This window comes from Acomys minous, assembly GCF_964271855.1.
Source record: "Acomys minous genome assembly, chromosome: 9".
Classification (NCBI taxonomy): Eukaryota; Metazoa; Chordata; class Mammalia; order Rodentia; family Muridae; genus Acomys; species Acomys minous.
In genome coordinates, this window is record NC_140490.1 from 67,816,694 (window position 1) to 67,837,833 (window position 21,140).

Genomic DNA, 21,140 nt, shown 5'->3' on the forward strand with positions numbered 1-21,140 from the left:
TGAAAAAAATACGTGTATATTCTCGTGTTTGCCGCTAGTGGGAGTAAGTCCTTTGTCCTCGCCTGCCGAGTACGGAAGCTTTTAGCTTCCGGCAGAAGGTCAGAGGGCACAGACCTCTGGAGGTCAGAGGAATCCTAATGACCTCAGCCAGACTCCCGCCGTGGCCGACTGCGCAGGCGCACGGAGGCCGAGCGCACGGTGGGCGGCGGCGAGAGACGATTGGCTGGATGCCGAGGCCCCGCCCCTCAGCTGCGTCAGCGGCCAGGTCGGCGTGTCAGTCCGCAGGTTCGGGTCGTCCTTGGCGCTGTCGGGTCCGGCGTGGTGCCAGCGGCTCGTCCTGGTCTTAACGCTCGCTGGGAGCGGAGCGCCGCAGCCTGTGAGTTCGAGGACGCGGGAGGGGCGGGCGCAAGCGCGACAGCGGTGTCGCGCGGCTGGCCCGGAGCCAGGACTGCCTCGACAGCCGCGGGGATCGGGCCCGGGAGAGGCGAGGACTTGAAGGGACCCGAGTGTCAACCCTGAGTCTCGGCACGGCCGCAAGGCAGAGCTAGGCGAGCCGAGACGAGGGCCTGCGCCATTGGTGGGGTCGGTTTTGGCGCGCTCTGGCGTTCGCTTTTCCTATTGGCTGGCGCGCGCCGCGTTGGGCGGGGCTGGGGCACGCCGGGATGGTTCGAGGTCTCCGGGACGGCGGGGCTGGAATTTTGGGGTGGGTAAGGGTCAAAGGCATTGAGTCTTGCGTCATTCATCCCTGTAGTGCCAGTGTGGGTGACAGTGGGTTCTCCTCGGACCCTGTCTCTATGCTTATGACTCACTAATGATAGCAGGATCTTGGGCCACTATCTGCATTTTGGGAAACACCGTCCACGCCTGGGCGTGGTAGTTCTATCTGCAGCACTCTGGAGGCTGAGGCAGGAGCTTCAGGAGATCAAGGTCAGCTTTGCCTACGTAGCCATCTCAAAAGGAACACATCTAGGTTCCCTCGAGTAGGTTTCCGATCAGATTTTATTAACATGGCATAGGAAGTAGGACACCACACACACTGGACTCTAAGTTGTTTCTACTCTGCATGCTTGTGTGGGTGCTAGGACACAATGTAAATTATTATTTTTGCGGGTAAGTAAGAGGCGGGGCACAGTTTAAGTCCTGTCCGTCCCCTTCCCCATTCTTAATACAGCTTGGTTGTAAGTTTGCTACATAGCTGAAGGTGATCTGGAATTCTGTTTCTTCTGCTTCCCAGTTTCTGGTAGAACATACTTGTGCCCCTAGGCCTGGTTTGTGCAGTTCTGGGGATGGAGTTGAGCCTTTCTGCATGCTGGCTATGAACTCTACCCAGCTGTCCTTCATCCCTGGACAGCAAAAAGCTCTTGTTTTGTTTTGTGACAGGCTTTGTTGCCCAAGCTGATCTCCAATGGGATATTGTTCCTATTTGTGCCATTGTGTTCTCGGATTACAGGCATGCTACCATGACAGGCAGGATGCTATTCTTTAGGGTAAATCTGAGCTTGCCTAATTTTCCTGGTGCCTCTTTCTCACATCTTCTGAGATCCCTGTAGTTTGGACAGGAAACTATGCCATATTAGTGGTTCTGTCATAAAGTAGTAAGGTTTTTGTGCTGGTAAATATTTTGTTGTTATTATTGTTTTTGTTTTTGTGACAGTGTTTCCTTGTGTAGCCCTGGCTGTCCTGGAACTCCATCTGTAGAACAAGCTGGCCTTGAATTAAAAAAGAGATATGCCTGCCTCTGCCTCCGGAGTGCTGGGGCTAAAGGCATGCAGCACTTGGCTGTAAATGATTTAAAAAAAAAAAAAAATTGAAGTTCCACTTTCAGAAATAAACCATATTGAAATTACTTGTTTGTGCTTTTCCAGCTGAAAAATGAATACCAGTATGAAGCAGAAACAGGAAGCAGCCCAAGAAAATGTGAAGGTATGTCATGGAGCCACATAAATGTGCTTGAATTTGTTTGTTTTAATTAAGAGGTGAGATCTTGCTGTGTTCCCCAACCTGGCCCCAAACTCCTGGGCGGAAACCATTTTCTCAGTGGACTTAAATTTAGAATTTGTTATCAGAAGTTGGAAAACGGAATGTACTCTTGCATATATTTTTTTGAGAAGAGGGTTTGCAGAATATCAAATAGTTTTCTGAAAAAGTTAACATTTGAGTGTATGAATAGCAGTCTATAAGTCTGTTATTGTAATGCACTATGTGTATAGAGAAAATAATATAATACTATACATTCTTTGGGCTGTATTTTAATAAAGCTTACATGTTTAAAGTGTAAATCTTGGAAGTGGTCTTTGTGTGCAAATGTGAGCTTGAGAGCAACTTCTTTGACCATTATCCACATCAAACATTTAGTTTTATTTTCTTCTGTTTGGAGACTTGATTAATCTGTAATCTGAATTATATCTGAAATGTTGTTGTAATATTTGTTCTCATGGTAGCTGGCATGTGTCCCTCAGTTAAATAGTGAGATAATAGCTAGCAGTAGACACTTTGCCGTGGGAAAGGGCTTTGCCACGTGAGGTACAGTGACTTTCCCACGCTGCTGTGGTGTCATGTTCTCGCTGGCCTTGTCTGAGTTCACCACTGTTTGCTATCCCATGGTAGCAGTATAACTAATGGTTTTTTTCCCCAAGATAGAACTATCAAGTCAGGAAAGTATCAGGGGCTACTTACATATTAGGAAGAAGGCAAAATTTTGTTTTTAAAACAACTTGAGCATTTTAGAGGTTTGTTTACGTGGGGGGGGGCAGTGTTATATTGGTTTTAGGCAAGATCTTACTATGTAGCCTTGGCTAGGCTGAAATTCATAGAAATCTGCCTGCCTCTGCTTCCCGAGTGCTGGGATTAAAGGTGTGTGCCACCACATATGGCTTGTTTGTTTGTTTTTTGATAAAGGGTTTCAGTATGTGGCTCTGGCTAATGTAACACTCACTATGTAGACCACACGCTGGCTTTGAACTCAGAGTCTGCTGGTCAGCTAAGCCAATATCTTTTGTTCTTAGTGATTTTTTTTTATTTTACTCTTATTATAGTAAGACTAAGTTGAGCTATATAGAAACTTGGAGAGTGATCACATAACAGTAACCAGATAATGAATTGTCTTGCCTTTTAGAGTAGTCCTATCCCAAGGAGAACGCTGAAGATGATTCAGCCATCTGCAGCTGGATCTCTTGTTGGCAGAGAAAATGAGGTAAGTGGACAGGGCTGGAATGGGGAGGTGGTCAATCAGTGTTAAACATTTCCCAGATTTCCTTAAATCTTTTAAAATCTTTATTTAATTGGAACTAAGCTTTAGTCCAATTTTAACCAAAATAGTAATTGCAAATAAATTTCCTAAAATACTAGTTCACATTCTGGTAGTTTTTTTTTTTTTTAAAGTTACATTTGTAGGCTGAAGAGAGCTATGTGGTTTGGAGCACACACTCCTCTTGCAGAGGACCTGTGTTCAGTTCCTAGTACCCCTGTCGGGCAGCTCACAGCTGCCAATGACTCTTCTTTACCTAAAGAGATGGGACACCCTTTTTGGCCAAGGCCTACACATACAGGCATAAGCCCCACACAGACATAAAAACGTAATTACAAATAAAATGTAAAAAGTTTACAGCTATTTTGTGTGTGCACACACTCATGTGGGCATGTATGTGTGCGTATGGACTGTGGAGCATAAAAGTACCACAGCCCACAGTTGAAGTCAGAGGAGCTTTGGGGACTCTTGTCTGCTGCTTTCACTGTGTGGGTCCTGGGGACACAATGCAGGTTGTTAGCCTCGGCAGCCAGCACCATTACCTAATGAGCCACCTCACCAGCCCTATTTTAGTAGTTTTGAATTGTATAACTTAAACCAAACAGAAAAGGATTCTTAAGTGTGTAAATAATAATGTAGCCTTCTTGTCCATCATATCTAAGTAAACACGTGTTTCTATCACAGCTGCTAAAAGGTTTGTCCAAAAGGAAGCTTTACAATGACCAGTTGACATCTAAGGCTTCAAACTTGGATCCAGAGCCTAGTGGAAATAATGACGTTGGAGATGTCACCCAGGAAGCATTTGATCTTATGATTAAAGGTACGCAAAAAGAACCGGGCGTGGGGGCGCATGCCTTTAATCCCAGGACTTGGGAGGCAGAGGTAGGCGGATCACTGCGAATTTGGGGCTAGCCTGGTCTACAAAGCAAGTCTAGGACAACCAAGGCTACATAAAGAAACCTTGTCTCTAAAAACCAAACCAAACCAAACCAAACCAAGGCTACATAAAGAAACCTTGTCTCTAAAAACCAAACCAAACCAAACCAAACAAAACAAAAAACCCATAGCCTTATTTTGAAAGTTTAAATTACAGTGAAGGTATGTATCATATGGTGGGCTTACTGTTTGATAATTAAAATTTTTGTAATGAATAGACAAATACTCTAAATTTGGACACATGGTATGTTTTGTTTGTCAAGAACTCAATGTGAGTGAAACATTACAGAACAGGACAGTGACTAAACTGGCATCTCAAAGTAAACTGCACTGGGCTTTTACCTAGAAATGGGCTTTTCAGAAGAAAAATGGTAATGAGGAATGGGTTTGAACCTCCCAAAAGAACACAAATTAATGGGGCCACTAGGAACATCCTAGGGAAAAGGGAGAAAGGTGAATGAGAAATATGCTTTTTGGTTTGGTTTGGTTCTTTTGTTTTTGTTTTTTATGGGACAGGGTTTCTCTGTGTAGCTTTGGCTGTCCTGGAACTCACTTTGTAGCTGGGATTAAAGATGTGCACCACCACTGCCACTGGTGGAAATAGACTTTTAATAAGTGTTAGTTTTTAATGGAAGAGTAGTAGAATCAGAAGAGGAAACTGGTGGGTTTTGCTTTTGCTTTGTTTTGTTTTTCAAGACAGGCTTTCTCTGTGTCTATCCTGGACTTACTTTGTAGAACAGGCTGGCCCCCAACTCAGTAGTCTGCCTGTCTCTGCCTCCTGAGTGCTGGGATTAAAGGCTTGCACCACTACCACCACTTCTGGCTGAAATATACTTTTAATAAGTGTTAGTTTTTAATGGAAGACTGGTAGAAATCCAAGAGGAAACTGATGATTTTCCTTTTTAAGTGTTGACCCCTCTACCCCCCCCCCTCCCCCCACAGGGTAGCTTTGGCTGTCCTGGACTCACTTTGTAGACCAGGCTGACCTCGAACTCACAGAGATCCTCCTGCCTCTACCTCCCAGAGTGCTGGGATTGTAAGCGTGCACTGTGACACAGCCATCACCACCAGCTCTGATGCTGTTCTATAATCGTTATGGGTGGGCTTTTTTATTTTGTGAGATGGTCTTACTCTGTAGCCCACACTGTCCTAGAGTTCACTATGTAGCCCTAACCTGGCTTTGAAGTCAAGCACTCTGCCTCAGCCTCTTTAGTGAAGAGTATGGTCTTAACTGCCACACCTGGCTTATTGGTGAGACTTTCTCTGTATTAGACAGAGGTCATGAAGAATTTAAGCATTGGCTTGCTCAGTGTCATAGTCAGAAGAACATGTGGGTTTGTTCTGAGTTGCCTAGGATGTTATAAGGAAGTTTAGAAGCAGAAAGTACTTTCATAGGGCAAAATTGCAATCAGTCAGCTGGGTAGAACCACAGCAGCTTCCTTATGGGACAGGATAAGAAACAGGACTTGAAGCTGGGCGTGGTGGTGCACACCTTTAATCCCAGCACTTGGGAGGTAGAGGCCAGACTTGCTGAGGTCGAGGTAAGCCTGGTCTACAAAGTGACTCCAGGACAGAGAGACCTTGTCTCAAAACAAAAACAAAAACAAAAACAAAAACAAAAAAACCCCAAAACCAAAAAACAAACCAACCAAAAAAAGACAGCCAAGGCTACACAGACAAACCCTGTCTGGAAAAACCAAAAAAAAAAAAAAAAAAAAAAGAAACAGGACTTTAATGTTTGTAAGGTTAAAAGTCAAGGATTAGTTTCATACTTAGATGAAAAATTTTGCTGGTATAGTCATTGAGCTCATAGACTGCCCTAGTTAGAAAAAGCACCAGTGTAACTTGAAGGTTTCAGTGAGATGTATCATTAGGATTGAAAGAACCACACAGAGGGCCTGCGTTTTGCTGGATCTATTTTTGGAAGTGCATTGGCTGTACTCTTAAACTCTTGTGTATATCTTAGAATGGAGCAAATGAGTGATATGTTGTTGTTAGAAGACAGGTTAATAACAGTCAGTGGAAAAACATGTGGGATGGAAAGGGAAGGATTGAATTGGAGTTGGGAGTATTAGTATAAATTGATTTAAGCAAGAAACACACCAAATATCCAAGGAGTGGAATAGCTGGGTCTTGAGGTAGCCCTATTCCCAGTATTCTGAGATAGCACCAGATTGATTTCCAAAGTGGTTGTACAAGTTTGTACTCTCACCAGCATGTGCTGTCACTTGAGTTTTTGATCTTAGTCATTCTGGTGGGTATAAGATGGAATCTCAGAGTCGTTTTGATTTGCATTTCTCTGATGACTAAGGACGTTGAACATTTCTTTAAGTGTTTCTCAGCCATTTGATATTCCTCAGTTGAAAATTCTCTGTTTAATTCTGAGCCCTATTTCTTAATTGGGTTATTTGGTTTGGTGGTGTTTAATTTATTGAGCTCTTTATATGTTTTGGATATTAGACCATTGTCAGATGTAAGGTTGGTGAAGATCTTTTCCCAGTCTGTAGGCTGTCACTTTGTTCTGTTGACAGTGTCTTTTGCCTTACAGTTGCTTCTCAGCCTCATGAGGTCCCATTTATTAATTGTTGACCTTAAGGCCTGGGCTGTTGGAGTTCTGTTCAGGAAGTTGTCTCCTGTGCCAATGTGTTCCAGGCTCTTCCCCACTTTTTCTTCTTACAGATTTAGTGTCTGGTTTTATGTTGAGGTCTTTAATCCCCTTGGACTTGAGTTTTGTGCATGGTGATAAGTACTTGCATTTTTCTACATGTAGACATCCATTTAGAACAGCACCATTTGTTGAAGATGCTATCCTTTTTCCATTGAATAGATTTGGCTTCTTTGTCAAAAATCAAGTGTCCATATGTGTTTGGATTCATTTTTGGGTCTTTGATATGATTCCATTGATCAACCAGCCTATTGCTGTTTTAACTACTGGTGTTCTATAGTACAGCTTGAGATCAGGTATGGAGATTCCTCCAAAGGATCTTTTATTGTACAAGATTGTTTTTGCTATTCTGGGTTTTTTGTTTTTCCATATGAATTGAGAATTGATCTTTCAATGTCTTTCAAAAAATTGTATAGGTATTTTGATAGGGATTGCATTGAATCTGTAAATTGCTTTTGGTAAGATGGCCATTTTAATATGTTAATTCTTCCAGTCCATAAACAAGGAAGATCTTTCTATCTTCTGATGTCATCTTCAATTTCCTTCAGAAATTTGAAGTTTTTTCAAACAAGTCCTTCACTTGCTTGAATAGCGTTATTCCTAGATATTTTGTATTGCCTGTGGCTATCGTGAAGGGTATAGTTTCCCTAATTTCTTCCTCTGCATGATTGTCATTTGTATATAGGAAGGCTACTGACTTTTTTGAGTTAATTTTGTATCCAGCCATTTTGCTGAAGGTGTTTATCAGCTGTAGGAGTTCTCTCTGGTGGAATTTTGGGGGTCACTTATGTATACTATCATATCATCTGCAAATAAGGATAATTTGACTCCCTCATTTCCCAGTTGGATCCCCTTGATCTCCTTTTGTTGTCTTATTATTTGGCTAGAACTTCAAGAACTATATTGAAGAGATATGGAGAAAGTGGGCAGCCTTGCCTGGTCCCCGATTTTAGAATTTCCTTGAGTATCTCTTCATTTAATTTGGTGTTGGCTATTGGCTTGCTGTATATAGCCTTTATTATGCTTAGGTATGTGCCTTGTATCCCTGATCTCCCCAAATCTTTAAACATGAATGGGTGTTGGATTTTGTCAAATGCCTTTTCTGCATCAAAGGAGATGATCATGTGGGTTTTTTTCTTTCAGTTTGTTTATATGGTTGATTACATTGATGAATTTCTGTATATTAAACTATCCCTGCATGCCTGGAATGCAGCCTACCTGGTTATGGTGAATGATATCTTTGATATGTTCTTGTATTCGGTTTGCAAGTATGTTATTGATTATTTTCACGTCAATGTTCATAAGAGAAATTGGTCTGAAACTCTCTTTCTTTGTTAGGGTCTTTGTAAGGTTTAGGCATCAAAGTGACTGTGGCCTCATAGAATGAATTTGGTAATGTTCCATCCATGTCTATCTTTTGGAGTAGCTTGAAGAGTATTGGTATTAGCTCCTTTTTGGAGGTCTGGTAGAATTCTGTGCTGAAACCATGTTGGCCCTGGGCTTTTTTTTTTTTTGGTGGGGAGACTACTAATGATTGCTTCTATTTCTGTAGAAGAAATAGGATTATTTAATTTGTTTGTCTGATCTTGATTCAATTTTGGCAAGTGGAATCAATCAAGAAAATTGTACATTTCCCTTAGATTTTAAAATTTTGTGGCATGTATGCCTTTAAAGTAGGATCTTATGATTCTTTGTATTTCTTCAGTGTTTGTTGTTATGTCTCCTTTTCATTTCTGATTTTGTTAATTTGGATAGTGTCTCTGCCTTTTAGTTAGTTTGGCTGATGGTTTGTCTAGCTTGTTGATTTTCTCAAAGAACCAGCTCCTGGTTTTGTTGATTCTGTGAATTGTACTCTTGTGTTGGCTCAGTTCATTAACAATTAAACTTTATTATACAACCCAACTAGCATATACAAGAAGGAAAAAAAGGTTAAAGGGACAGAAGATTAAAACCTCCTGGAATCCGTTCGGCAGGACGGGTCCTTAGGTGTCTCAGTCCCACGAGCTGGTCCGGTCCTTCCTCTCTCTCTGCGCCTTCTTCTTCTCTCTTTCTACCTCTTGTTTTTCTCTCCCCCACCTTCCCAGTCATATGCAAAGGGCGGTCCCTTCTCCCTTCGAGGGTCAATTAGGAAAACAATAGCCACGGTGGGGTTCCTAGGTAGGCTTCCTGAATTCCAAGCCCAGGAAGGCTCCAAACAGTCTCTCACAAGGTATTCATGGTGTGCCCCAAGGGTAAAGCCCGCCAAGACTGCTTCCACCTGCGACAAAGCTTAATCTTTCCCACACCTCACCCTTCTCTCTAAAAAATTAAGAACTATATACACATATATACATATATATATACATATATACATATATACATATATACATATATACATACTCATCAGGAATCAAGAACATAACAAAGTCCTTTTATACTTGTTAACCTAAGGGAAAGTATACCACTATCCTACCAAAGAGAGTCCTTTTCTTTCATGAGAAATTGTAATTATTAATCTACTAAAGCTTCTAGTAACACTGTGGCTATCTAGTCTTCAATCCCATCAGAGACCCAAGAAGGAAAATCTATCTAATAAAGGAAGTGCTGGCAGGCAACTTCCAAGTTGCAGAGTACAGAGAGAGCAGACTGCCTGGATAGTCACCGAATTCTCTCCTTCATTGGGGCAATCAGTCTTCAGCCTTTCGGCCCAAAACATCCAACGAACTGCTTTTTGAAGCAGGAAATCCGACGGTCTGGTCCATCTATTCTCTTTAAAGCTGGACAGTCATCTTTCCAGCATCATTGTTGATCGTTGCAGACAGTCAGCCTGTCATCAGCCGTAGAGATAAGAGCAGTAGCAGAGCAGTTTTTCCGTCTAGTGACCATTCTGTCACCAGCGTCTCTTGAAGCCCCCATCTTCAATGATGCAAATGGAGAGGCGGCCAGGAGCGGATGTCTTTCTCTGTCAGGAAAGCCCTCATCATTAAATGCCATATTCTGTGGATCTCTGAAGAGTTTGAAGAGCAAATCTATCTATTCTTACAGTTATCAATCTATTCCTTTGAAGACATAGACAAGCTATTAAACAAACCTGCTCTATAACAAAGTGAGTATCTAATAGGATTTCTACGTAACTAAACACCAACTTTTATCCCCGATGATTCCAAACAGTTTTTTATAAGACATTAGTGGTACAAATAATACATCAAATAAACATTGAACAAAAAGAACGTAAATTTCTAACATACAATATACAATATTTTGTCAACATATAACATACAATACATAAGGCAAAAATGAATGGAATATACAATTTAAGTTCATATCAATGTAAAGCAAAAGTTGAAGTCTTAAATTTCCGTCAATCAAAAGTCTTAAATTTCCATCAATCTACAATACCAATGTAGAATTTTTTAAGTTAGTAGATTCAATAATCTACCTTTTATTCTACAATCCTGTATCCTCCCTTCCTTCCCCCCTTTTTCTTAATATTAAAAGGGATAGAAAGTAAGAGAGAAAGAAAGATAGAAGAAAGAAATCCCCAAATGAACTTTTATTAATTGTAAATAACCCCGTTAGGCAAAGATGAGCATTGGTAACCCACCAAAAACACACATCCCACCTACTGGGAATGGGGGCGTCGTGTTCTCAAAATTACTTGATGCTGTTTAAGAGAAAAATATTTTTCGGGTACCCAAGAAAAATAATATATTGGCCAAGCGCTGGAAAAGCTAGCTGTTTTTTGTCCAGTCCTTTTGGGATCGATCCTTTCGGCTAGCCGATTTATTGTTAATATGCATGCAATTTCTGGAAGAAACAGTAGTGCCAGAGGCAGAAGTTCGATCTTCATAATTTTCCTGTCTTTTGCTCTGAAAGTAAGCAGACTTTATAAATCATTAGTACAGGTATGTTAGTACATATATAATTTTCAAGGGAACATCATTTGAGGCATCTTGTTCGAGGTGCCAGAGGCATGCTTTTGGGGTTAAATCACCCATGCTGCCTGTTGTCTTCAGCATTGTCCTGCTTTTTGCAAATACAGGGCTCTACCTGCATATACACCAATAGGACAGAAGAGGGCATTAGTTCTCTAAGCTGTAAGGAACAATGTCAAGCTGTTAAGAACCAGGTAGCTCTTAAGATTCACTTGTTATATGGTCAGATCTAATCTTTATAAGTTTAGTTGGTAGCCATATATTTTCACTCCCTGTGGAAACATACGCATACCCACGACCCCATCTCAAAACTACTGCAGGATTCCATTTCATACTTTCCAAGTCCTTGAAGAATATTGGTTGCCCCAATTCTTCAGTTTTTTCTATTATCCAATGTCTCTCCGCAGCTGACGTCCCTTCATCATTCACATTAAGAAAATTTAGAGTCAACAAAGCATTATTTAATCGATCCCTGGGTGTCTTTACCCTTCCCTTTTGTTTAATAAGCATTTCTTTTAAGGTACGATTAGCTCTTTCCACAACTGCTTGTCCTGTGGGATTGTGAGGTATACCAGTAACATGTTTTATATTATAATACATAAAGAAGTTTTTCATCTTAAGGGACACATATGCAGGAGCATTGTCAGTCTTAATTTGTGCAGGTATTCCCATAAATGCCATTATTTCTAGTAAATGAGTAATCACACAGTCAGCCCTTTCAGAACTTAAGGCAGTTGCCCATTGAAAACCTGAATAGGTATCAATGGTATGATGCACATATCTCATTTTTCCAAATTCTGCAAAATGAAACACATCCATCTGCCAAATTTCATTCCTTTTGTTACCTCTAGGGTTAATTCCAGCAGGTAATGGTAGTTGACTATATAAGGAACATGTAGGACATTTATTAATTATTTCTCTAGCTTGTTGCCAAGTGATAGAAAATCTTTTCTTCAACCCCTTACCATTGACATGATGTTTTTCGTGAAATTTGGAGGCTTCGAATACATTACCTATCAATAATTTGTCGATCTCTTCATTTCCTTGTGCCAATGGACCTGGTAAACCTGTATGGGATCGAATATGAGTAATATACAAGGGATAATTTCTGCTTCTGATGACCTGTTGCAGTTCTATAAATAAAGTAGTCAATTCTGTGTTATCAGGAGTAAATTCAGCAGTTTCTATATGCAAAACAACCTTTTCAGCATATTGAGAGTCAGTAATTATATTAAGAGGTTCAGGAAAATCTAACAAAACCATAAGGATAGCATATAATTCTGATTTTTGAACTGATGTAAAGGGGCTTTTAATCACCTTGGTCATTTTCTCAGACTTATAACCAGCCATACCTGATTTATTTGCATCAGTGAAAAAGGTGGGTGCCCCTGAGATTGGTGACCTCTTTACAATACTTGGAAGGATCCAATTAGTTCTTTTTATAAACTGTATACGTTTGCTTTTTGGGTATCTATTGTTAATGTCTCCCAAATAATTACTACAAGCTTTTTGCCAATCTTCATTAATTACCCATAGTGACATAATCTCAGAATCAGTAAAAGGCACTACAATTTCCGCCGGGTCCATCCCTGACAGTTGACGCAACCTTATTCTTCCCTTTGTAATCAATTCAGAAATTTTCTCTATATATGTTTTCAATTTTTTGCTTTGTTTATTTGGCAGGAATATCCATTCTATAATCCGGTCTTCCTTTTGCATGAGAAGCCCAGTAGGAGAATGTTTTGAAGGCAAAATAACCAAAATGCAACCAAGTTCAGGATCAATTCTATCCACATATGCCTTTTGAAGTTTTTGTTCCACCAGAATTAACTCCTTTTCTGCTTCAGCAGTTAAACACCTAGAACTGTTTAAATCCGAATCCCCTTGTAAAATCTGAAACAAGTTACTTAACTCATAGGTAGCTAACCCGATTGTAGGCCTTAACCAGGTAATATCGCCCAATAATCTCTGAAAGTCATTAAGAGTTTGTAATTGATCTCTACGGATCTGTACCTTTTGTGGTCGAATTTTTTGTTCAGTTATTTTATAGCCTAAATAGGTAATTGAATCTCCTCTTTGTATTTTTTCCACCGCAATCTGTAATCCCCAGCATGGCAGAATTCTTTGTGCTTCCTGAAACATTTTTTCTACAATACTAGGATCAGAATCAGCTAGCAGAATATCATCCATGTAATGGTATATGATAGATTGAGGAAACAGCTTACGAAGTATTTCTAAAGGTTGTTGTACAAAATACTGGCATAAAGTTGGGCTATTTAACATTCCCTATGGAAGTACCTTCCAATGATATCTCTTCATTGGAGAATTACTGTTCAGAGTAGGTACTGAGAAAGCAAACCTTTCCCTGTCCTTCTCGTGTAGAGGTATGGTAAAAAAACAATCTTTTAAATCAATTGTAATTATATGCCAAGACCGAGGTAATAAGGAAGGCAAAGGAATTCCAGGTTGAAGCGAACCCATGGGTTGAATCACCTTGTTTATGGCCCTCAAATCTGTTATCATTCTCCATCCACCTGATTTCTTTCTTACCACAAACACAGGGGAATTCCAGGGACTGGAAGATTCTTCGATGTGTTGAGCCTCCAGCTGCTCTTGCACTAAACCGTGAAGCGCCTGTAACTTTTCTTTTGTTAAGGGCCACTGCTCCTGCCATACAGGTCTGTTTGAAATCCATTTTAGGGGCAAGGCGGTTGGTATCTCAGCAGTGGCCCCTCTTATAAATTTTGACACTCTAAATCTGAAGAATTCTGAGGTTGGACAATGGGCATAGCTGGTGGTCGCCTCTGATCACTTACATTAATCTCTTCCCTAGAAGCGCATACCAATTCACCCATTGTTTCAACCTTCTTTATCTCAGTATTTGCAGGAATAGTAATCTGAGTACCCCATTGCTGTAAAAGGTCTCTTCCCCATAGATTTATAGGAATGTCAGCCACATAGGGTTTCAGCCTCCCTATCTGCCCATCTGGTCCCACACACTCAAGCCACTGTACACTTTGTTTTATTTGAGATAACTTGCCAATTCCTACAATTTCTGTATAAACCTTCTTAAGTGGCCAAGTTTGGTTCCAAGACTTCTGGCAAATGATGGAGACGTCAGCTCCACTGTCTACCAAGCCTTCTATTTTAATACCATTCAATTGTATAATTAACTTAGGTCTCTGATCATTAATTACTGTTTGCCAGAACACACGGGTCCCTGTGCTCCCGAACGCACCAGTCCTTTCCACTGGAGCGGCTTTGCCCTTAATGTAAGGAAACAGTAGGAGTTGAGCAATCCTATCCCCGGCATCAATTTTCATCTCCTTTTTCACACATACCAAGATTTTTATTTCCCCTTTAGAATCTCCATCTATAATACCAGGATGCACAATAAAACCTTGAGAAGTCAGCCCGCTTCTTCCCAGAACCAATCCTACTGTGCCTGAAGGCAAAGGTCCAAAAACACCAGTATTTAATTTGTAACATTCAACCTGAGGAGTTAGGGTAAGAGACATATTTGAAGCCAGATCCAAGGCTGCACTGCCTTCAGTAGCATGCATTAGATCGCTAACACTCAGTTCCCGTTTTCCTGCGGGTTTGTCACTTCCTGACTGGCCAAAGGAATTCGGCTGGCATTGTTTACGGGGGCCCGAGCCGATGGCCCCCTCCTGCCGTTTCCCGTCGGCAAGATATTGCCTTGCACATCTCGCTTAGATTGACAATCCCGAGCCCAGTGTTTCCCTTTTCCACAGCGACTACAGTACCCTGGGAGTCTTGGTACTTCATTACCATCATAACCAGAACCCCCCTGTTCTCTTCTATGAGTTACGTTTTCTCCTGGGTTAGTGCGCCTTCTATTTCTACAGTTTCTTTGCACATGACCGATTTGACCGCAATTAAAGCACCGAGTATTATGATATCTGGGCTCTCTGACTAAAGCTTGTCCCACAATATTATTCTGATATTCCTGAGAGTTGATATTAACTGTCTCCTTTACCCAGTCATCTAATGGAGCGCCTCTTTCCTTTAACGGTCTAAGCACCTTCTTACATTCAGCATTTGCATTTTCATAAGCCATGATAAGTTTTAATGCCTTTTTGTTATCAGAATCTGGCATCGCCTTATCCATAGCAGATCCTAATCTCTGCAAAAATTCTGTAAAGGGCTCCAGAGGTCCTTGGAACACCTTAGTAAAAGGAATAGTTGTTTTCCCAGGTTCCTCTACCAGCTCCCAAGCTCTCAAGGCTGCCTTACGACATTGTTCAATCACTCTATCGTCAGCTTGAATTTGCTCTCTCATGTTAGTATATGGTCCATCACCAAGTAACTGATCTCTATTAATATTTATTCCCTGTGCGATATTTTCTTGTTCTATTTTTATAGCCTCTGTTCGCCACCATGATAACCACTGTAACTGTTGTGCTGCTTCCAATACCGCTGAAACTAAATTTTTCCAATCTTGGGGAACAAGTCTATTCTGATAGGCCCAGCTGTTTAACATTTGTTTAACGAAGTTAGAATGCATACCATATCTGACGACGGATTCCTTAAAATGTTTTAAATCCATCATGTCTACAGGACACCAGGCTATTTCGTCATGACCCTCAGCACCATTTGGCTCGATTACATGTCTTACAGTGACTGGAAAAGCTGAAGGTGCCTGGGTGACTGTGGAAGTATCCTCCACTGGTACATTTACTTCCAAAGACCTTTTGGTCGGTCTGGCTTCCTTTGCCTCTGGTTTCTGACCTTCTCCACCCTTTTTAACCAAAGGTGCCTTCTGCTTTTCCAGCCCTTCCACTTTTCTCTGTATTTTGCCTATTTGTTCAGTCAAGTCAGTAATTCTTTCCAAAAGGATAGAGCTTATTGACTCTTCCTGATTTTTCTGGCTTTCCGGTCTCTCTATTTTCTGTCCTTCATCACTACCAAATGCCAAAAATTCTATCCGTTTCCCATCCCTTCATTTTCATACCTCAGCCTTTCTATCTGTCCAGTCAAATCTGCAATCTTTTCCAAAAGGATAGAACTTACTGACCCTTCCGGCTTTTCTATGCCATTAGCCTGTCTTCTAATCCTTCTAAGCACGAAATATTGTAATAAAAGGACAATGAGAAAACAAAGAATTCCCTCTAAGTATAATGCAGGAAAGAGTTTTGCAACAGCAGTTGCAATTTTGCCAATACCCTGAAACAACATTTCTATCCCGTGGAATACTGAATCTTCCCTCATATCATTAGGGATTGTGGGACCCATCGGGCCCCACATCGGGCGCCAGATGTTGGCTCAGTTTATTAACAATTAAACTTTATTATACAACCCAACTAGCATATACAAGAAGGAAAAAAAGGTTAAAGGGACAGAAGATTAAAACCTCCTGGAATCCGTTCGGCAGGACGGGTCCTTAGGTGTCTCAGTCCCACGAGCTGGTCCGGTCCTTCCTCTCTCTCTGCGCCTTCTTCTTCTCTCTTTCTACCTCTTGTTTTTCTCTCCCCCACCTTCCCAGTCATATGCAAAGGGCGGTCCCTTCTCCCTTCGAGGGTCAATTAGGAAAACAATAGCCACGGTGGGGTTCCTAGGTAGGCTTCCTGAATTCCAAGCCCAGGAAGGCTCCAAACAGTCTCTCACAAGGTATTCATGGTGTGCCCCAAGGGTAAAGCCCGCCAAGACTGCTTCCACCTGCGACAAAGCTTAATCTTTCCCACACTCTTGTTTCTAATTCATTGATTTCAGCCCTGAGTTTGATTATTTCCAAATGTCTACTCCTCTTTGGTTTTTCTGCTTCTTTTTTTCTAGGGCTTCCAGATGTGTCATTAAGTTGCTTATATGGGCTGTTTCCAATTTCTTTATAAAGGTACTTAGTGCTATGAATTTTCCTCTCAGCACTGTTTTCAGTGTGTCCCACAAATTTGGGTGTGTTGTTCTTTCATTTTCATAGAATTTCAGGAAGTCCTTAATTTCTTTATTTAGTCCCTGACCCAGGTGTCATTAAGTAGAGAATTGTGTACTTTCCATGTGTATGTAGGCTTTTTGTTATTTCTGTTGTTGAAGCCCAGCTTTAGACCATGGTGATCTGATAGGATACAAGGTATTATTCCAATCTTCTTGACTCTGTTGAGGCTTGCTTTGTGACCTACTATATGATCAATTTTGGAGAAGGTTCCATGGGGTGCTGAGAAGAAGTTATAATTTTTTGTGTTTGGGTGAAAAGTTCTGTAGATATCTGTTAGATCCATTTGATTCATGACGTTGGTTGGTGTCATTATTTCTCGTTCAGTTTCTGTTTTGTTGATCTATCCATTGGTGAAGATGAGGTGTTGAAGTCTCCCACTCTTAATGTGTGGGGGCCGATGTGTAGTTTAAACTTTGTTAATATTTATTTTACAAACGTGCATTCCCTTGTATTGGGAGCATAGATGTTCAGAATTATGATGGCATCTTGGTTGATTTTACCTTTGATGAGTATGAAGTGACCTTCTTCATCTCTTTTGATTAATTTTGGTTGGAAGTCTATTTTATTAGATATTAAAATGGCTACACGAGCTTGTTTCTTGTGTCTGTTTGCTTGGAATATCTATTTCCAGCCTTTTACCCTAAGGTAATGTCTATCCTTATGGTTGAGATGTGTTTCTTGAATGCAGAAGAATGTTGGGTCTTGTTTATGTATCCATTAAGTTAGTCTGTGCCTTTTTTATTGGAGAATTGAGACCATTGATGCTGAGGGATATTAATGACCAGTGACTGTTAAGTCCCTTGATTTTTGATGTTAGTTGCAGTAGAGTGTTTTTATGGTTATATTTGTGCGATGGCATAGTTATCTTTTTCCCATTTAATTTTGGTTGTAGCTTGTCACCTTGGGTTGGAAGTTTCCTTCTAGTAACTTCTATAAGGCTGGATTTGTGCATAGGTATTGTTTGAATTTGCTTTTGTCATGGAGTATCTTGTTTTCTCTACCAATGTTTATTGGTAGTTTTGCTGGGTATAGTAGTCTGGCCTGGCATCTGTGTTCTCTTAGGTTTTACAGGACCTCTGTCCAGGCCCTTCTGGCCTTTATCGTTGTTTCCATTTTCATCTTCAAATCTTGAACTGTTTTATTGATTTCCTTCATCTGATTGTTTGTATTTTCCTGAATTTCTTCCAGTGCCTCTCTATAGGCCTCTTTTATGTCTTCCACTTATTTGGCTGCATCTTCCTGCATTTATGGATTTTATTTGTTTCTTCCATTATCATCTTCGTTACTAAGGATTTGAGGTCATTTTCTTGTATTTTGATTATGTTTCAGTTCTCAGAGTTGCTTTCTTTGACATAGGTGGGATCTGGAGATGCCATATTGTTTTGGTTTTTGTTGTTTGCGTTCTTACACTGACCTTTAGTCATCTTGTTGTCTCTAATGTTCGGAGGCAGCTTCTGATGTCCTTTACTAATGTTCACCAGTTTTTGTGGTCTGTGGTTCGCAAGGTCTCCTTGCGGTAGATCAGATACAGTGTGTGATAGGTGCCACCATCTTGGAATTGTTAGTTTAAACTTTTCAGAGGTTAAGAGTATTTGGGTTGAGAGTACAGCCCAATGGTGGTAGAGTCCCAAGTCCCCATAAAGGTCAATAACAATGCATAATCATAAAACAAATCTTGTAAAATGTTAAACAGTGTAACTAATACATCTGTATCTATTTTCCTACTGTTGCAGTTCTTTTCAAGGATTGAACACTTTGATATGTTGGGAAAAATTAGATTGAGATTTTTCAATAGAAATAAATCACTTCCCTTTTTTATAGTTTTTTTTTTTGTTTTGTTTTGTTTTGTTTTTATTTTTGAGACAGGGTTTCTCTTTGTAACATCCCTGGCAGTCCTGGGACTCGATCTATAGATCAGGCTGGCCTTGAACTGAAAGAGATCCTTCTGTCTCTGCTCAAGAGTGCTGGAATTAGCCAGATGTGGTAGCACCCGGGAGGCAGAGGTGGATCTCTGTGAGTTCCAAGGCAGCCTGGTCTACAAAGTGAGTTTAGGACAGCCAAGACTACACAGAAAAACTCTGTCTTGAGGGGGAAAAAAAAGAGTGCTGGAATTAAAGATGTGTGCTGCCACACCTGGCAAGCTTTGGTTTTTGGTTTTGTTTTGCTTTATATAAGGACTTGTAATCAGCCTAGGCTGGCCTGAGACTCCTGAGTACTAGGATTATAGGCATGTACTCCACCACATCCGTGGATTTGGAACTGGTTTGTAAAGTTATGTAAAACACTGATTTCTTTCAGAAAACCCATCTTCTCAGTATTGGAAAGAAGTGGCAGAAAAACGGAGGAAAGCTCTCCATGAAACACTTAAAGAAAACGAGAAAGTATGTGCTGTTTTTATACCATTTAACAGGTTCTGGTAGTGTTGTTCTCATGGATGTAGTCAGACAGATTTAGATCTGGCTGAATGCTGGTCTAAAGGAAGTTTGACCACATGGCAAAATGTGTCCAGCTATGTTACTGCTTGGGAGGGTGCTCAAGATCGGCAGATCTATGGAATACTGAAGTTTTATTTTTATTATATAGCTTCATAAAGAAATTGAACAAAAGGACAATGAAATTGCCCGTCTGAAAAAGGAGAATAAGGAGTTGGCAGAAGTTGCAAAGCACGTGGAGTACATGGCGGAGATAATTGAGGTAAGCTGTCCCATCTTCATGGGTCAGCGTCTGGTGTGCTGTGGTCAGTGAATGCTCAGCCCTGGAATTGGACTTTCTGGATAGAGCAGGTTATTTGTCCTGTCAGGGTTTTATTTTCCTTACTTATAAAATGGGAGTAATTATGCCGGCATCTACAAAAAAGATATGAAAAGTTACTCTATTGTACAGTTGACATATTTCTAGGTTTGTGTTTTTGTTTCTGTTTTTTTTTTTAACAAGCATGATATCAACTATCATAAAATAGATAGGCTTTGTGGCTTTATCTCACTTTTTAAATTTGGAAAAGTAGCTAATGTGTTTCTCAGAATCAGCCTGATTTCTATGCCTTTACCAGGCTTGGCTTGATACATATTTCCAGCCTTACATGTACAAAGCAGATCCATCTTACCAATGGGAAGAAAGCTTTTCAAATCATACCTTTTCACATTAAATTGGCTCCTTTACATTTTACAGCCATAACAGTATTGGTTTCTTTTAATTTTTTGAAACTTTTTGATTATATGTAAATGTGTACAGAAGGTCTGGCCTGGAGCTAGAGTTACAGACACCTGGCGAAGTTGCTGGGAAAACTGGTCCTCTGTAGAAACAGTGCATGCTCTAACCCTGAGTCATCTCGCCAGCCCTGCCATGGCAGTCTCTGAAGTAATGAGCTAGCCCTCTTTGTTCCCCAGAAGACATACCTCTGTGGGTTCCTAGAGAAGTACCACTTTAAGTTGTGTTTTGGACGGGGCTTAGTTGGTGCTTTAAAAAAGTAGCAAATTTCCATGGATTTTGCTGAAATAGGATGTAGCATTGTATAGACTTTAAGTAATTTACTGGGGGCATTATAACATTGATGGGTTACTGTATCAGTATAGTGATTAATAGTGGATTTCAGCTTTGAGATCTTTACAATAAATTCCTGGTTTATTCCTTAAAAGAGGCTAAGTAATGAACCTCTGGATAACTTTGAATCACCGAATAGTCATGAATTTGACTCTGAAGAGGACACTGTTGAGGACTCTGAAGTGGAAGACTCAGGAACTGGCACATGTGCTGAAGAGACTATGTGTTCCTCCACAGATGCCAAGCCATGTCCATGAGATGTGACGTATACTGCCAGCATTGCCCTTTGGTATAGCTCTTGGTAAATGAACTAAATGATGCAAGTGCTGGAATCCAGGTTTGAATCCTGGGGCTATAACTACATTAAAGTACAGATAGTATGTATTTTTAATCTGATGTTTTATGTAAATAGCATTTTCATTTTCTAAGTGTCAAATGTGACTTATGTATATTAAATAAACGTCAGTTTCCTATTGAACATTGTTTACTCTGGAGAATTAAGTGTACCCAGTTTGTAGGAAATGTGTCTGTTTCTATAGTTTTATTGTTTCACTATTATAGAGATGGGATGGACTTCCTCCTGTCTGGGCTGAGATGAATGAATATCTGATGTGATTTCAGGATCACTGTGAGTGTGGCTGACTTTCATGTTTCCATATGCCTTGTAGTGTTTTGAGTAACTGTCTACTTTTCTAAAGCTTCCCCAGGAGACTTTGATTAACCAGGTAAAGGCTTACTCAACTGGTGTGATTATATTATTTTTGGATCTTCAAAACAACAGGTAATAGGTGACAGAGTGGTGGGAGGCTGTAGGCTTCGACCTTTTCCAAACCTACTTTATTTGGGGTTCTTTAATGCTTATACCTCCCTTGCAACCCACGTGCC

The 21,140-nt window shown here is 40.5% G+C and overlaps 1 protein-coding gene across 3 annotated transcripts; it reads left to right on the top strand.

Annotated features, from left to right (window-relative positions):
- The first annotated feature begins 227 nt into the window (after positions 1 to 227).
- On the top strand, positions 228 to 20,733 carry GMNN (geminin DNA replication inhibitor). Of its 3 annotated transcripts, none has more exons than XM_084794069.1 (7): positions 228 to 376; positions 1,866 to 1,923; positions 3,116 to 3,193; positions 3,932 to 4,067; positions 19,014 to 19,096; positions 19,299 to 19,409; positions 20,351 to 20,733. In XM_084794069.1, exons 2-7 carry the CDS (start codon positions 1,873 to 1,875, stop codon positions 20,510 to 20,512), a joined length of 621 nt encoding a protein of 206 aa, XP_084650195.1. In that variant the 5' UTR covers positions 228 to 376; positions 1,866 to 1,872; the 3' UTR covers positions 20,513 to 20,733. The 3 variants fall into 3 exon arrangements, with proteins under 3 accessions (XP_084650195.1, XP_084650196.1, XP_084650197.1); XM_084794070.1 differs by lacking the exon at positions 228 to 376 and adding an exon at positions 741 to 927; XM_084794071.1 differs by lacking the exon at positions 228 to 376 and adding an exon at positions 962 to 980.
- Positions 20,734 to 21,140: the final 407 nt, after the last annotated feature.

Coding starts and splice junctions, on each gene's coding strand:
- GMNN (XM_084794069.1), top strand. CDS start 1,873: ATGAATACCAGTATGAAGCAGAAACAGGAAGCAGCCCAAGAAAATGTG. Junction 1,924..3,115: donor CAGCCCAAGAAAATGTGAAG/GTATGTCATGGA, acceptor CTTGCCTTTTAG/AGTAGTCCTATCCCAAGGAG. Junction 19,410..20,350: donor ACATGGCGGAGATAATTGAG/GTAAGCTGTCCC, acceptor ATTCCTTAAAAG/AGGCTAAGTAATGAACCTCT.